The 18,227-nt window shown below is 38.4% G+C and overlaps 1 protein-coding gene across 5 annotated transcripts in view; it reads left to right on the top strand.

The window, feature by feature from the left end:
- Window positions 1-18,227, top strand: part of PCGF5 (polycomb group ring finger 5) — a 115,876-nt gene that overhangs the window by 63,837 nt on the left and 33,812 nt on the right. For 4 of the 5 annotated variants that reach the window (XM_057530393.1, XM_057530394.1, XM_057530396.1 and 1 more), the window contains exons 3-6: window positions 6,430-6,526; window positions 12,360-12,415; window positions 12,529-12,588; window positions 15,056-15,204. In XM_057530393.1, the coding sequence (XP_057386376.1) occupies window positions 6,430-6,526; window positions 12,360-12,415; window positions 12,529-12,588; window positions 15,056-15,204 (362 nt within the window). The remainder of the gene's footprint in view (window positions 1-6,429; window positions 6,527-12,359; window positions 12,416-12,528; window positions 12,589-15,055; window positions 15,205-18,227) is intronic. The other variant, XM_057530395.1, reaches the window with a different exon arrangement.

Raw genomic sequence — 18,227 nt, 5'->3', positions numbered from 1 at the left:
GAGGGAAAAATATGCTTCTATGTTGACAGATAAAACCAACACACTCAGGTGATTTTAACGAAGTCAGCCTTTGATCACTTTTAATAAACAGAGCATTGCTAATGAATGACATGACCAAGGACACGAGAGAAAAGACTGTTATTGGTTTATTATCAGTGATAGCAGAATTGGTGCTCAGGAAGAGAAATTTCCGTAGATCACTGTGTCATTAAAAGCTGGGAAGTTAGCTTTCTATGAGAGATGTGGGCAGACCATACATCCAAGATAGCAACAACAAATGGGCTTTGTACCTGTTGTGAAGAACCCGCTCCCCTCAAGAACTTGAAAATACAAAAAATAGGATAGCCTTTTAATAGTTAAACTATGGAATCAATATAAAATGGTGCTTCAGAGCAGGTATATGCAAAGTGATCAGGAAGGGACACAACAGGGTTCCTCCTAGACCAGTGGGACTGTGCTAGAATTGCACTAAACATATAAAGTTAAGGAAGGAGTGTATAATGTGAAAGTGTTGGTCAATCTTGGACCCTCAACCCCAGAAAAAGAAGTATCATACATGCAAAGACAGGCAGTTCCCACTCCGGTGAAGCAGCGTGCCGTAGATACCATACTTGAGTTGCAAAACTATCTCTAGGGTGAACAGGGCTGCAGAGGGTTAATACCAGTACATGATAGACATTTCAAGTTCCATTAGCAGGGTCATCTGTTACTTAAGATAGATGCGTCAAACTAATCATGGTCTGATGCCATTCAATATTCGATTACTGATTCTTTTTATTACGATTTTATGCTCATCCAGCAATCTAACTTAGTGATAGCTCGTATTTATTTAAGTTACCACTCGTTTACACATTTTACATATATTATCTCATTTAATCCTTCTAAGAACCCTGTGAGATAGATACCCTTGTTATCTCCCTGTACAGAGAAGCACAAAGTAATTTGCCTAATGGCAGGACCTGGGATTCAGATCCAGCTGTCTGCCTCAAGATTATCTTTTATCTAGAACAACTGCACCATACTGCCTGGGCTTCTCATGTAAGTCTGCATTATAGAGAGAGAACACATTAATCCCATATTCTTTTGATTATGTTTTGTCCTGTGTCGGTGATTCCCTAGTGGTGAATGATAAAGTGGCTTCTGGTTAGGATTTGGCAGAGGGCCACATCCTGGAATGGGGCGGCCTCACTGAGGCAGTAGCCGGGAAGGATTTTGTGGCGGGGTTTTCCCGGTTGTCTTCTGGCTGCTTCAGTGAGCGCTTTGCACAGTTAGAGTCCTGGCGCTCATCTCCCAGAGATTTTGCTTTAATTGGTCTGGGATGGGGACCATGAATCTGTTCTTTTAAAAAATCTCATTGGTGATTGTGGTGTCCATCTGAATTTGAAAACCACTGCTTTAGATGACACAATGACTCTTTCCCTGCTAATTTGTATAACAACCTAGTTCAAATCTAAGACATGGTAAAAGGAACGATTTCACTTAGTAAGCTTTGGCTGCCCAAATGGTTTAATGATGGTTGTGATGAGCTAAATATAAAGATCAGTTAAAAATATGAAATCCTGGTGCTTGGGACCAAATGGTATTGATTTTAAGATGTGTTGCGTAGTGGTTTGGATTTTAGGCCTTGAGCTGCACATCCAGCGTGGGGTTGGGTGCCCTGTCTGCTACACAGCTGGGCAGATGTGGGCAGCCTGCTCAGGCTCTCCGGTATCGCATTCCTCCTTTGCCAGAGGAGGATGATAGCAGTCCACACAGTGAGCCACACAAAGCCCTGAGCCTGATACTTGGTTAATGCTCAGTAAATGTTAGCACTTGTTACCATTTAAGTGTTTTTCCAACTGGGGATATCTTTGGTGAGCCTAACTCCCTTTCTGACCAGGTGTTTCTGCTGGCTCCAGCATCTCTCTATACAGTGGCTGGTGAGGATGAAGTCTCTCCTTGGTCTCCACACACAGTCTTAACCGCAGACTGGGACCTTTTTAAAACATCATTCTTGGACCAGTTGAGTTAGCCAGTACCGCAGTTGAACAGTTAGACAGCTTAGTATTAAATCTTTAAGATATTTTTAAAATGTGTTTTTCTGCTTGTATAAACCAAATTATAAACTAAGAATCAAAGGTCCGTTTTGTAGTGATGAGGTTTTTTTAAGCGTCTAAGGGAAAGCAAATTCTCATTTTACTTTTTTTTTTTTCAATTTCACTGAACTTCTGGCCTGTATTTCTTCAGGTTCTAATTTATATAAGTTTGTGCTTTATTTAACAGCTTTTAAAAGCGTGTGGGAGAAGTATTTTCTAGAATTTTTTTTTTTAAGGATATATAAGCTACTTAAAAGGGCTATTTCGTGCAAAATATTCAGTTTAAAAGGAGTTCCAGTTCTACAAGTGGACATATTTAAGGCTCCCAAATTAGGGGATAAGGCATTCTTTTTCTGTATACTTTAGATGTATAGATATAAAATTAGAAGACAATGTAGCATATAGGTATGCATTGGGTAAGAAAATGGGCTCTTGATTCAAATCCTGGCTTTCGCCACTTACTGGCTCCATGATTTCTGGCAAATTGCTGAAGTTCTCTATTCAGTTTCTTCATCTGTAAGAGGCCTAATAATATTACCTAATTAATGGGGTTTTAATGAATATTAAATTATGAAATTGTGTCAAATTAAATATATTTTGAAGTGTTTGTGTGGTACCTGTTACATAAACCTTTTAATTGTTAATGATTATGATGAAAATGATGGCATCCACCACCAAATCATCTGAACAAAAAAGAAAACTAGAGTAAAAATATTATATTTCAACATCTTAAATTTTTCTCTTAAACTATTTGAAAAAAATTTAATTAAAGACAATTATGGGCCCTAGCCTCTGTAAAAAAATTTTAAATTCTTTTAATGTAATATTTTATGTAGTAAGGTTAATTCCTATGCCCTATGGGATGGCTTATCTGTCATGTTTACTTGGTGGTCAGATTTAGCAGAGATGCTGAAGATGTTTTGGGGGGATGGTATTTCTACATTACATTCTTTTCCTTTGTAAAGTTAAAAACATTTTTTTAATCTGCAAAATTTGATTTCATATCAGAAAACCTGGATTCAAGTCTCTGTGCTGCCATTCATCAGGGAAGGCAGGTTACCTAGCTTGTAAAAACCTCTTCTCCTTCATCTGCAAAAGAAGAATAAGATACTGTGTCTCAAATGTTGGTGTGAAAAATAAATTCACCTCCTGATGCGGCTTTCTATCTCCCTCTGTTCAGCACTGTTCAGTAGAAATAAAATGTGAGCCACCTGTGTAATTTTAAATTTTCCAGGAGCCACTTAAAAAAAACAAATGAAATTAGTTTTAATATATTTTATTTAATTCAATGTCTAAAATATTATCGGTTCCACACGTAATTAATATAACAATTATTAATGAGATTTTTTTCATTCTAAAAATCTGGCATGTGTTTTACACTTACAGCACATCTCAGCCTGAAGCAGCAACATTTCAAGTGCTTGGGAGCCACATGCCGCTAGTGGCTATCACGTTGGACCGTCCAGATCTAGAATACAGATTAATACGCCCCATCAGCATCCCTGAGCACTGGGGCTGCCTTGGCCTTAAGCAGCCTTATTCTTGAAACTGTGTGCACCTCTGGACAAATGAGCCTCACATTTCTTTCTTGAACAACCTAGATTAGTATCTTTGCCCCTGGGAGGATAGGCTCCTGCCCTTAGCCTTTTGGCTGACCCAGATGAAGACTTGCTCTGGGCATGTCATGTGCCTCTCTGTTTGGCCAAGGCCGGTAGACAACCAGGAATTCCTGAATACCTTGAGCATGATAAACCTTTTGAACAACAGAGCCCCAGGGCAGGATCAGAGATTCAGGACAAGATCAGGCTTTATAATACCCCTTCATTCTTGCCTCTTATCTGTACTATTTGCCTTCTTTCCCAAATTTCAGAGATTGATCTAGTGTCCCTGGGAAAAGAGCAAATACCAGCAATCTGCAAAAGAATTGAGCTTTTTTTCCTTCTACCTCAGTATGGCTTAGCAAGGTAGCCCTCCCTCCCAAACATTAACTTTTTAAAAGACATTTAGAATGTTTTGGAGGCCAAGAAATTTGGAGGACAGATATATTCATATCTACGCTTTTTCTGTTTTAAGGTTTTCTAATACTATCTTCATCCAAATTTTGTGAGAATTATAGTAAAGGGTTGTTACCCTAATAGCTATATGTCATGGTAAAAAGAGGTAGAGAATAGGGGACTCGGGTGTACTCTTACAACAAAAAAATCTGCTCAGATGTTACCTTCTTAGGAAGTCTTACCCTGATCACTCTTACCTAACATAGCTACCAGCCCCCAGCACGCACGTGTGTGCTCTTGCGCTTTCTCCCTCTCTCTCTCTCTCTTTCTCTCTCTGCCTCTCTCTCTCTGCCTCTCTCTCTCTGCCTCTCTCTCTCTGCCTCTCTCTCTCTCTGCCTCTCTCTCTCACCCTCTCCCCCTCCCTCCCTCTCTGTCCCCCTCCCTCCCTCTCTCTCCCTCCCTCTCTCTCCCTCCCCCTCCCTCCCTCCCTCTCCTCCCTCCCTCCCTCTCTCTCTCTTGCACACGCACACACACCCACTCTATCATTTTTCTGTTTGTTTTGTAAATATCACTTATTACTAACTAAAATTCTTTCACTTCCCAAATAGAACATAAGCTCCATAAGGGTATGGACTTTGTTTTGTTTACCCCTGCACCCCCAACTTGTAGTACAATGCTTGGCTATTGAATCAATGAATAAATAAGTGAAAGGAAATACCAAGATATTATTCTCTGTATGTACTGATCATTTTTAAATTAGTTACTGAGGAGAATTCTTCCCTGACCATTGTTGCTCTGACCAGTATGTGTGATGTGTTTGAATTTTCAGACCTAATCTCAGTGGTAGGAATCCTAGTGTTTACTCTTGATCAATTGTTTACATAAACTTTTACTTCTTTTAGATAGTGTGGGGCTTAAGAAGGGGGGAAAGTAGTTTGTAATGGAGTTGTAAAAGGGGGAGCTGATCAGTACCAGGTGAAAATTTAAGATTTCACAGGGTAATAAAATGCAGGAGGAGGTATTGGAATAGGGAATTGGACTGAAAAATTCTTATAGTTCAGATGCTGTAAATATGTCAAAGGTTTTTGAGCAAGACAGTTGGTAGGTAAGAAGCTTAGGGAAAAGGTGGGAGAGATTCATAACCAGAAAGATTAGTATTATTTGGAGTATTATTTGGAGTATTACAGTATAGGCTGTATAGGCTTGTGGCCGAAAAGCCACAAATCATATTTCTGTTGTCTTTGTTTATAATCGTTATTTAAAATTTTAATTATCCCTTTCAGATTCTCAGTCATTCTTTCGGTTTACCTCTTGTGCTTTTGTACCAGCTTGATGTCACTACCCATACTTCGTGCCCCTTGGAATTACAGTGTCTGTGAGCACAGACTCATCATACTCTGCACAGGCCAGGAGTTCCGTTGTAGCTCCTGGCTTGTCCCAGGAGCACCCTGCCAGTAAAAAGTAATCCAGACATACTGAAAACTCTCAAGTATTATTAAGAACTATTTATGTTGCATTCAGATAAACTTTTAGTAAAAGAAAGAAATGCAGGCTTACCAGCTTTTTTTTTAATAATATGTATATTTTTATTTTGCCATCCATCAATTTTGCTAATTTATCCAAGATCCCCTTGGATACCAAAATCTTCTAAGGCTCAAGTCCCTTACAGTTGGCCCTCCTTATCCGCGAGTTCCACATCTGCAGATACCATCAGTCTTCTAAATAGAGCTACATAGAAAATCCATGGTTTTGTAATTAATAATTTCACACACACATAAATATTTGAATTTGAGATTCTGTATGTTCAGAGCTTACATTTATGAGTACTTTCTAGCCCTATTTCATTTTGAGATAATTTTAACAAGAATTTTTTTTCATATTTCCAGTTTGGGGGTAAATTTCTAAAATCTCTAAAGATAACATACTAGATTTTCAAGTTTTTTCAACATTGCATGGAAAGTAAATCTTTAATTTACACAGATTTTGTGCTTCAGATTTGATTTTTATTTGGAGAAGAAAGGATGGGCCAGACTTACCAGCTTTTACCTTTCCTTGTCCTACTTCTTTAAATGAAAATCCTATCATTTTATGTAAACGCATCAGCTTTTTTTATAGTGCTATGAATAAATTGTTTGGTTTGTGAATATATTTAAGAAAAACAATAAGCAGAATAGTCTGTACTTTTTATATTGTGGCAGTAGGCTTTACTTCAGTTGGGTTTTTTTAATAGTGTTATAATGTTAAGGTTTTATTGATTAAAGAATGGCATTTTACATGTAGTAGATAATTTTTAAGGACTATTTCTAATTACATTAAGTTCAAATGATGTATTTTAACCTAACATCTTTTTTTCTTCTCAGTCTGTAAGACTTGTATTGTCCAGCACTTTGAAGACAGCAATGATTGTCCAAGGTGTGGCAACCAGGTTCATGAGACAAACCCGTTAGAAATGTTGAGGTACGTAAATGTATTTTTAGTTCAACTAACTTAAATAAATTATATAAACTCTTAATTTTTATTATGTATCATATTTGTTAGCTCTTTGACTCAGTTAATGTAGGTTTTATGATTTTCATTTTATTTCAATTTAAAGTATTTTATTAAGAGGAAACAAAAAATAAGGCTGTGCATATTAAATATTTAAGAAACACATTTCCAAGTTAAAAATTAAAACTTTATCTCAGGCTCTAAGTTACTTTAAGTTGCTTAAGTTACTTAAGTTGTAGTTATTTTCAGTATTTTAAATTTATTTATTTATTTTCGCTGTGTTGGGTCTTTGTTGCTGCACGCGGCTTTCTCTAGTTGCAGCGAGCGGGGGCCACTCTTCGTTGTGGTGTGCGGGCTTCTCATTGCGGTGGCTTCTTGTTGTGGAGCGCGGGCTCTAGGCACACGGGCTTCAGTAGTTGTGGCTCACAGCTCTAGAGCGCAGGCTCGGTAGTTGTGGCGCATGGGCTTAGTTGCTCCGTGGCATGTGGGATCTTCCTGGACCAGGGCTCGAACCTGTGTCCCCTGCACTGGCAGGCGGATTCTTAGCCACTGTGCCACCAAGGAAGTCCCCTATTTTCAGTATTTTAATATTCTACAAAATATATTTGCTGAGCTACACGGTAGTGGAAAGAGGGCAGACCTGATGGTCAGGGAGACTAACCTTGATACTATTAATTTTTAAAAATGTATCATATATTCAAAAAGAGTGTACAAACATTCATGTAAAACTTAAAAGAATTTTAAAAATGACTACCTTTTTACCATTTACTTAGTGGTATAATCATTATACCAAATAAATAGTAATAATATAAAGAAGTATAATCATATATTTTTAAAGATAGAAGTGCTACATAAGATCCTAATCCAAATCCTTTTTCAAGATTAGAAATTGAAATTTATAGAAGTGACAACATTGCCTAAGGTCCTAGCAAACTCAAATGTCACTTCCCAGCTACAAGCCAGGTGTCCTCACCACTAAGCCCGTTTTCTTCCCACTGTTCCTACCATAGCTCTACCATAGATCAACTGTGCAATCTCAGGAAAGTACCCATTAAAAAACAGAATTAGATATTCTCTAGAGAGCCCTTATTAACTTCATCTCTATGTGATGTTTGCCATCATTCTGTAAGTCTGGATTTGCAAGTCTTACATTTTAGACTTCTTTTTTATGTTAGTGCCTATAGTTGGAATAATTTGTCTGTAAGTAAATGTCTGGCCCATTGGTTTTCAAAGTGTGGTCCCCAAACCATTAGTATCTTATTAGAAATGACAGTTCTTGGGCCCTGCCTCAGACCCTCTGAATCAGCAACTCTGAGAAGGTGCTGCAAGTGAGGGGCATCAGGGGTGTGAAGGGAGGGACAGATGCCAGTTTTAAATAAAATGGTGAGGATAGGCCTCATTGAGAAGGTGAGATCTAAGCACAGAATTGCTGCCTCTGAGGGAATTAGCCACGCATACGTCTGGGGAAAGCGTGCCTGTTTCAGATCAGGGGAGCAGCCCGTGCACACGGCCTGAGTCAGGAGTTAGGAGGGCACCTGCAGCTTGTCTGAGGAGCAGCAAGGGAGCCTGGGTAGTAGGCCAGGAGCTCAGAGATTGTGGACCTGATCTCTGACCTGAGCAATTAGAGAATGGGGTTGTCATTAACTGAGATAAGGAAGACTTAAGGATAGAGCAGGTTTGGGGGACAGGTAGATGGGGAGTTTGGATTTGGACAAGTTGAGTCTGTTAATCATTTCAGAGAAGAGAGAGGTTGGCAGGTGAATATACAAGTCTGTGATTCCAGGGGAGAGGTCTGGCTGGGGTTAAATATCTGGTAGTCTTCAGCATGTAGACAGTATTTAAAACTGTGGGACTGGATGAGATCATGTAAGGGTGTGAGTGCAGAGAGAAGAGTAGAGGACCAAGGATTGATCCCTGGAGCATTCCAACATTGAGAGGTCAGGGAAAGGAGGAAGAACCAGCAAAGGAAACTGAAAAGGCACAGTCAGTATAGGAGACGGAAGATCCAAGTGTGCGGCTTGGAAGCCAAGCAAAGAAGAGGGAGTGATGGACTGTGTCTCATGTTGTAAGGTGAAGACAGAGTTGACAGTTGGATTTAGCAACTTGGAGGTCATCAGCCTTGACAAGAGCACTTTCAGTAGAGCTGTGAGGCAAAAACTTAACTGGATTGTTACAAGAGAGAAAGGGAGGAAGAAGAATTAGAAACAGTGAGTATAGACAACTTTTTCAAGTTTTGCCACAAATGGGAGTGGGAGCAAAGAAATGGGATGGTAGCCATTCAGAGAAGTACAGTCAAGAAGGCTTTTCTATTTTGTTGTGATGTGGGAGAAATAATGGCATGTGTGAAGGGCCTAATCCAGGAAAGAGCAAAAAGGTAATAATAGGAGAGTTGGGGAGAGGGGGCATTGCTGAAGCAGTGTTCTTGGGTGGTTGAGAGGGAGTGAAATCTAATAGAAGAGACTGGCTTCATACAGGTCATGTGTAGCAGCAGGTAGGAGGGCAGAGTAGACATGGGTGCAGATGCCATAGGTAGATGTGGTGGTCAGAGTCTGTGCAAGTTTGTGTCTCACTGAGGAGAAGATGTTTATCAGCCAAGAGTAAGGACGGAAAAGGCAGGTGTAGGGGTTGGCGAGAGAAGAAAGGGTGTTGTCCAGGAAAGTAAGAGAATAAATGGACTGGGAAGTGTAGTGTGAGTCCTGGCAACCTGAAAGGCACACCTGGGCTGTAGTTACGAATTTGAAGGGGTGTGGTTGGGCTTTCCAGCCCATGGGTAGAAGGTGATGGAGAGCTGGATTGGACTGGTGGTGTGGTCACACCAAATGATTTTGAGCAAGTGAGGGAGGGACAGGGGAGTCAAAGGTGCATGCACGCTGTGGCTGTAATGGCTGCTGCGGGGTAATCCTGAATGGACGGCGAGGGCAGCGAGAACATGACGTTGGTGAGGAGTGATGTCCCACGGGGACAGGAATGGAACTAGTTGATTCCTGAACCGTTTGTGCATAGTAAGAAGAAATTCTTTCAGAGAATTTGGGAATGGGTATGTAGCAGATGAAGAAAAGAAAGCAATTACTAATGCCAGGGAAAGAAAAAAGTTGAAGGAGGGGATATCTTTAATCAGAGTACACTGTGAATATTTAGATAATCCTAACCACGTAAACACTCATTATTTTTAAAATGGCAGTAAGACTATTAGGAAGATGAGAGTTGGGAAAACGTATGTTGGGGGGAAAGGGGCATGGCAGGATGATATCAGAGAGCTAAACCTTTATCTCCCACAGAAGGAGGTCAGAAAAACCTAGACAGCAGAGAAAGAATGGCTTTGTTTTTTAATCTATCATCTGTCTATCTATCTATCATATATATAGAAATATGAAAGTAAATACTAGACGAAACAGCTTGGATTTGAAAGCAGTTGCCCCTGGGGTTGTAAGAATCAGGAACAGAGAGGGCGGGGTATAAAAATGTTGTTATTTTTCATATAAGGTTACGGGGAAGTTTGATTTGTAAATTATACATGTGTATTACATTGATAAAACAAATATTAAGAAGAAGAGAAATAATACTTCTCTTCAACACTGCTACTATTAAATAGTCTGGGAAAACTTTGTGAAGGAGTTAGTAGGTAAGTCCTGAAGAATCAGGTAACATCAGTTTGGTTGGAGAGTAGGAACTGGAAAAGAGTATTTGAGCCAGGATGAAGAGCATGAGGGAGGAAAACAGATTGGAAAAGGCAAGGCATTCTTGGGGATAACTGAGCAAGTCAGTTGGCTAGAGAAGAGTGACAGGAGAGCAGCACCAAGTTACACTTTGTAGGTTGGACTCAAGTTATACAAACACTTGAAGCCAGGTGGTAGGAAGAAATTAGTTCTTGAGCAGGCAAATAATGATCAAATTAGTGCTTAAGGAAAATTCATCATGAGCATGTCAAGGTAAAGGGAAATCTCACTATGCTGTCCTCTAAATAGGGTGGTAATTGAGGGAATGGAAGGATGGGAAATGTGGAAAGACTGGGTGGGAGAAACATTGAGAAGCAGCTGTCTGGGGCTTGGTGAGTAAATATGTGAAGCAGGAGAGACAGGTAGGTTAAAATAATGCTTGCATTTTGAGCCTATTTGGGAATGATATGGTATCATTTCTAAATTTAATTTTTAAAAAGTAAGACAGAGGTATTCAGTATTTTGTTGAAGGAGAATAGATAAGATAGTCTTGACATATATGAACAAAAGGAGGTGCTTGGGATATTCAGCATCTGTTGGAAGTATGGAACTTGACTCAGCAGAGAGATGCAATGTGTGTGTGTGTGTGTATATATGTTATCTGCCTATATGTTAGTTTTGAAGTCACAAAAGTGGGTGAGATCTTCAAGGAAGGCAGCCTGTAGAAAAGGTCAAAGGGTGCAGAGAGCAGAGCAAAGGAGAATACTCAGATGTAGAGGTAGTTGGAAAAGAAAAATATCTTGGGGACAAAGGGAGTTGATAGAAAAAAAGAAAAACCAGGAAAGGAAATTTTCAAGGAGGCAGCGTCAGGCAGCACTGATAAACTGCTGCAGAGCAATGAGGAGAAAAATGACTTTAAAAGTAATTAAGATTTTTAAAATTTTAGCTCTCAAAAAAATTTTAAATCTACTCATTATGGAAGTTATGGATGATTTGAGGAGTTCAGTCGAGTAAAAGAAGCAAAAATATGTGACAGAAATAATGTCAACTGTGATTTCATAGTTTTTCCAGTTGGAAGAAGAGGTTGCGTATCTGCTAACAGCTTGAAAAGACAATAGGTTAAGCCAGGGTTTGGGGGTTTTGTAGATGTGAGAAACGTATCTGTGTTTTCAGTTGGAGGAGAGTAATGCAGCTGAGCAGGGTGACGGAGATGAGTGGAAAGGGTGTTTCAGGAGGACAAGATAAAGAAATGACAGCCATGGAAAGGAATAGTTATGCTCAGATACAGCAGGAAAAGGAGACGAGAAAAATGTCGAGATAAATATTTACGGTTTTTATCTAGGAAAAATGGTCTAAATTTCTCAGAAGAGAAGACTGGAGATTATTTCTTTCATAGGAAAGAGCCAGAGTTGTGGTAGAGATTTTGAAAGCAATAGCTGGCTGCATCAGCTATTGCTGTATAACAAACCACCCCTAAATTTCATGCTGAACACAACAGTAAAAGCATTTATTATTCCTCACAGTTCTGTGTGGTTCACAGATCCAGGTGGGTCTGCTGGTCTTGGCTGGGCTCGCTCAGGTGACTGCAGTCAGAGGCTGGTCAGTCGCTGCTCTGCTTATCCTAGCCTGGGTTCTGTCCTGTTGGGTTGGGCTGTCCATGACCTAGTGTGAGATGGCCTCAGCAGGGCAGCTTGGCTCCTTGGACATAGTGTCACGTCCTCCAGACTTGTTCTAATGGTGACAGGATTCTAAGAAAACACACCAAAGCACGTGATAAGCCTCATAAGGCTTGCGCTCAGAGCTAAGCAGTGTCACTTGTGCCACATCCTTTTGGCCCGAGCACGTTTCAGGGCTGGCCCATATTCTCAGAGTGGAGAAATAGACTCCATCCCTTTATCAAAGTCCTGTTCAGAGGGGCAAGATTGTAGAGAGAGCTGGGGGCGGGACCATTTTTGTAATCTGTGTTCCACCGGAACAGGCTGGAAATAGGTGTGCTCCACTCGCAGAGCAGTTGGGTGTGGTACTTGTGCCAAAACTGTGTATGTTCTATATTTTGTAGTATATGTGAGATGCAGATCTTAAATGGTTTACCTATTGGATTTTGATGTCTTCATTGTTTGTATATTCTCTTTTTTCCTCTTTGGAAGGTTGGATAACACATTAGAGGAAATTATATTTAAGTTGGTCCCTGGACTACGAGAACGTAAGTTGCTCTTTGGGTTCTTGCAGAGTTTTGTGTTTTGTGAAATCACCACTTCTGTTAAAGACTTCATGATTGTGTTTCTATTACTTTTATAATTTTTTCTTTTAAATTAGAAGAACTTGAGCGTGAGTCTGAATTTTGGAAGAAAAACAAGCCTCAAGAAAATGGACAAGGTGATTTTTTTTTTACTTCTATATCTGATGGAATCTCTCAAATGGGTCAGCTTTTTGTAGCTGTGGTGAACTAATCTCTCTCTTCAAGCTCAAGTTTCTCCTGTACAAGGGGTATAATTCATTTTCCCCTTTATATTCTGAACCTTTTTCTGATTATGAACTTTTTATATAGAATCATGAGATTTTTATATAAATGCATGTAAATCTGGAGTCAGTCCAGTTGAAGATAATTGGAAATTGAGGAAATTGGGAAGAGAAAAAGGAGATAAAACAGAAAAGTGACCGCTGATTATAGCAATATTAGCTGGAGAGCTAAAGGAGACTGAAGTAAGAAATAGCCATAGCCTGCAACTAAACAATGAGGCATTTGCTGTTTTATTTTATTTTGTATGTTTAATAGGAGAGGGAACTGGGATGTAGCTGAGAGCCAGATCAGAGGATCTTGCTATGCTCTGATAATCTGGAATGAACTTTTCATAGGTAGAGCTCAGATGATGCAAATTTATATATCCTAAGATTTGAAAAATATTTCTAGGCACTTATGGGAATTTTCCCCATCACCTGTGCTAAGTGACCAAATTTCCCTTTTGGGTCCCAGGAGACCCAGAAATCAGTAATTTTTAATAAATAAGGAAAGTGGCAAACATTACTGGGCAGAGTAATGTTTTTAGTATGTATATAATTCACACAAAAGAAAAAAAAGTACAACGTACCTGAAATTCTAAGGAAGTAGTATCCTTTCCTATTGACATTAAATATGAGGTTTGTTTCAAGATGGCCTAAAAATACCACTGAAATCTTTCAAGGATGTATGTCTGTTTTTATAGGCTCACTTGTGAGCTCAGTCTTCCATCCCTGGTTTTTCCTTAAGATTCACAGGATTGTCAATTACATATCATTAAAATGGCTTTCTCTCTTCATATGTAAAATGGGGATCAGAGTTTTTTTAGTTCAACTTAACTGTGCAGGGCTGGCTTCCTATAGCAGGGGAGGTTTGAGAATAGTTTTGAATGATTGGAGTAAGGTAGCAAGGGATTATTTTTAATCTATAATCAAAACACCGAAATGGGCAAAGAAGCCAAGCCTGGCAAAAAACGACTTAACTAAAGGCTTGTTTTACCCAAGTGTAAATTGCAATTTAGACAGTAGTTCTATACTAAAAATATAGGTAAAAATTGACTGACTATTCCAGTTTTTGACTACTTTTTCAAGAGGACAGGAGCCAGGGCTTGTCATCAGAAGCTATGTGGTCGGGTTAGTCCATGACTGTGTGTCTTACAGATGAACTAGCGAAGGACTGTAGCCTACTTTGTGTTTATCTCCCTTTTCCCATATTTCTGCCTTTTTAAAGTATTTTATCATATTTGGTCTTTAGTTTGGGTGAAGAATTTGGACCTTTTCTTGGAGCTGGATCTTGGTTCATAGAAGGCAGCTCCTGTCTATGTGGGTTCTATATAAAAAGGCAGAAGAGAGAACCCACCTGCCCTGTATGATACATCTGTAATGCTTTTACTACAGTCATTAAAGAGGAGCTAAGTGGTCTTTTTTTTCCCTGGGATTTTCTATACTGTAATGCTTGGCTGACTAATTCTTTCAAGTTTCAGCTTACAGACATTTTATCTGGAAATCTCCCCTGAATCTCTGCTTCACCCCAGAGTTTGGGTTTATTAACTCTGTTATATGTGCCCACCTGGTCTATCTTACCTCTTATATCAAAGTCCTTATCGACTTCTCCGTCTGTTTTCTTTACTTGCCTGTACCTCCTTCTAAATACTCTGACACGATGAGGGTGAGGATGGTAACACTACAGCTTCAATATTGTTTCCTCAGGCTTAGTCTTAACAGAGTTAAAGGCACTCAGTAAATGAATGAATCAACATATATAGTTGCATTATATGTAGCCTTCTGGTATTTCATAGGTTAAATACATTTGTTTATAATATGCTACTCAGATTTCTTTGATGGTGTTTTAATGTCACAGTTACATACATGTTAAAAAAAAAAAGCTAATTCATTCTACTTATTTCACTAGCTAATTTTATGAATATCTAATAATTTGAAATTTTGAGAACTTAGAGAATATTTTAGTTTGAAAAGAGTACTTGGTTTTAAATTTTGAATATATATAGAATTTGGAAGTATTTTTATATCTTATCAATTTGTAAGTGGTCTCATCACTAATGGCAGTCATTTTTGTGACCAAATATAGCTAGTCCTGAATCTTTCATTTGGATGTCCCAGTGAGCCTAGAAGTCGTAAGCTATGTTCATAAGTCACTGATGGTTTTTTAAAAATATTTCCATTGTTGAGTGGTTGGGACATTTAAAGGTACTAAAAGTTTCAGTTATTCTTCATCAAAAACTGTTAAGAAATGTTTTTTAAAGTTTATTTTTGTTTTCATGGTTAGTATATTGTTGCTTAACTATAAAATCAACTGAGTTAACTTAGCTTTATTTAAATTATACAGATGATACTTCAAAAGTTGACAAACCTAAAGTAGATGAAGAAGGTGATGAAAATCAAGATGATAAAGACTATCACAGAAGTGACCCACAAATTGCTATATGTCTAGATTGTTTACGAAATAATGGACAATCAGGGGACAATGTAGTAAAGGTGAGTGGACAAGTACAGTTGTTTTTTTCATAATCATTTTATAGTAAACCTTTCATAACTTGTTGATGAATTTTCCTACTGTTTCAGAATGTTTGCTTTCAAAGTTTTATTAACATAAACAAATAGAATGTCATTCTCCGACAGTCTCTTACCTGCAAATAGCCAAGCAGTTGCTTACTTCAGGCTCCTGATTTCTAAACCTCACAACTGAACCGTCCTGGGTCACTGCCACCACCTAGTGGCCAATGAGGAGAATCACGCCTGTATTTCTCTTTCAACCTCCTTTTATACCTTTGTTGGGAGTTCATATACACTGTTTTTCCCTTTTTAAGTGTAGTCACCAACTCAGACTCAGATCATTTCATGTTGGGAAGCATCTTCAACCTTTTATTCATCCTCTTCTGATTTTCTGTTTTGTTTCTCTATTTTTATTTGCAATTCAAAAAAACTATCCATGTCATGGCTAATACATTTTATGAACAACATAATTGGTTTTGATGGATGTCATAAAGTACCTGTGAACTTTTCCTTTACTTCCTCTGTGTGATCTGTAGGCCAATGAGTTGAATTTTTTACTAATACATTTAATGAAATTTTCCTGTTAGGAAGTTAAAAACAAAATTTTTCAACTCTGATTAAGTTTTCCCAGCATCTTGCAAAAAGAAATATGTGTTAGCATAGTGATTCAATGAATGTTTATCCACTATGTGGATATTAGTCAGTGAAGATGTAAATAATAAGTATTTTCACTCAAGGACTTTTGGTTGGGTCTTACACATACAAACAGTTATAATACAATAAGATAATTGATTTAGTTAAGAGAAGTTGGTTGGACAAGGCATGTAATAGGGTACAACAGTATTTAGAGAAGTGGCCACTGTACCTATTTATCCTTCCAGGCTTCTCTATTGGCTTTTATGCCCTGGTGCAGCACCCTTTCCTTTTTGTCAGTCTTTTCATCAATTTTTAATAACTTTACATTTCTCTCTTATTCCCAGTCATTTCTGTAATCCTCTTTTGTGGATGTTTTTCTTAATAGAGATTATGATCATCCTTTAGCTCTCTAGTACATGAGTTATTATCTTGTAGTGAAAATTAAGTCAATAGAAAGGTGGAATATCTCTTCATAAATAAATGTGACGTCTACTTCTCTGCAGGATTTCTATCATGAAAGTTATAAAACATTGCATTTTAGAAATTCATCTGAAAAATTAACTACCCCTTGCCTTGATATTCTTTTTGGCATCGTGGATGCTTTGCCATTCCAGTTGACTTTTTATCTTTTCACTCTTTCCTTTATAGACTTTTCTCCATCCTTGTGCCTTCATTCTTAAAACAACTTTTACAGCCTACATGACATATACTGTGCTACCCCAATTCTCACCTTTTCTCTCTGGCCACTCCTATACTGTCTCCACTGACTACTTCTTCCTGTCTTCTGCTTTATATATGTGAGTATAGCTAATACCTAGTCCTCCACTCAATTATTCTTTCTCTACAGTCATCCTAGGAGGTCACTTCTATTTTTTGTGTTTTCAGCTATTCAAAGAACTTTTAAATCCCCCTTTCCAAACCTGCCATCACTCCCAAGTTGAAGTATTATATCTCTAACTACTTTCAGTATCCTAGTTGGGAGTTTCACTAATACATAAAACTTAACATGTTTAAAGACAAATACGTTATCCTGTACTTCCACCTAACTTTACTCCAAACATGCTGTTTCAATTATAACTACCATCTTTTTTTTTCTTTTTAAAGTTTTATTTATTTATTTATTTATTTATTTTTATTTAACACCTTTATTGGAGTATAATTGCTTTACAGTGGTGTGTTAGTTTCTGCTGTATAACAAAGTGAATCAACTATGCGTATACGTATATCCCCATATCCCCTCCCTATCCCACCCCTCTAGGTGGTCACAAAGCACCAAGCTGATCTCCCTGTGCTATGCAGCTGCTTCCCACTAGCTATCTATTTTACATTTGGTTCACTACTATCTTTCAACCAATCATAGAAATTCAAAATCTTGGACGTTTTTGACCTTCTACCCTTCAACCAGTCATAAGTCCTGCAAAATTCCCCTCAGTCCACTGCTGCTCACCTTATATCTAGATTTTTGAAAGTAGTCTGAACTGTTTCCTGTATCCTTAATTTCTTTTATTATCCAGGGCTGAGGCTTCAGCCTGAGTGTGTGCAAGCACTCATGGCCACTATCAGGGTCAAGTAGTAAGTACTTTGGGCTCTGTGGGCCATGTGGGCTTTGTTGCAACTACTCAGCTTGCTTATTTTAGCACTAAAGCACCCATAGACAATAGTGAACAAACTCGCTTGGCTGTGTTCCAATTAAACTTTACTTACGAAAACAGATAGCCAGATTTGGCTTGAGGGCCATGGCCATAGTTTGCCACATTCTAGAATCAAGTATTAACTCCTTGTGTTAGCATTCAAGCTCTTTCACTAACCCCTATCTTGATGAGTTTATCTCCCGTTATTCCCATCAGTGAATCTGTCTCTCAAGACACATGATTATTGTCATTTATTTGTGAATACCAACATAAAAGTTGGCACCCATATTTGACAAAGGATTTGCATCCAGAATATATAAAGGCTTGTATTAAGAATATTTAAAACCCTCTAAAGCTTTGAATAATCCTTCCTTTTTGGCATGTTCTTCCCTCTTCTCACCATTGTCCTAGACTTCTGTCAAGACCCAAGAGACCTCTATTTTTTGTGACGTTTTTTCCACCTTAGTGAATCCCTTCTGAAATTCTGTAAGACTTGCATTTATTTATTAAATCAGCATTTATTTTGTTCCTAAAGGTACCAGGCACTGATATTGTCTTTTCTCTTTTTTGGTGTGTGTTTTATCCTTGAAACTGGATTATATACTGCTTAAAGACAGAGAAGTTATGCCTGCATTCCTTTATAGCCTTCTCAACCATCTCATTCCTCTGCAGTAGGATGAGATTCTCAAATGTGGTGGTGTAGTAGTTGCATGTATTGTTTATACAGTATACCTACTT

This window comes from Balaenoptera acutorostrata, chromosome 16 (assembly GCF_949987535.1).
Source record: "Balaenoptera acutorostrata chromosome 16, mBalAcu1.1, whole genome shotgun sequence".
In the NCBI taxonomy this organism is placed as follows: domain Eukaryota; kingdom Metazoa; phylum Chordata; class Mammalia; order Artiodactyla; family Balaenopteridae; genus Balaenoptera; species Balaenoptera acutorostrata.
The sequence above is the reverse complement of the archived record's forward strand: the minus strand, read 5'-3'. Positions and strand labels throughout refer to the sequence as shown.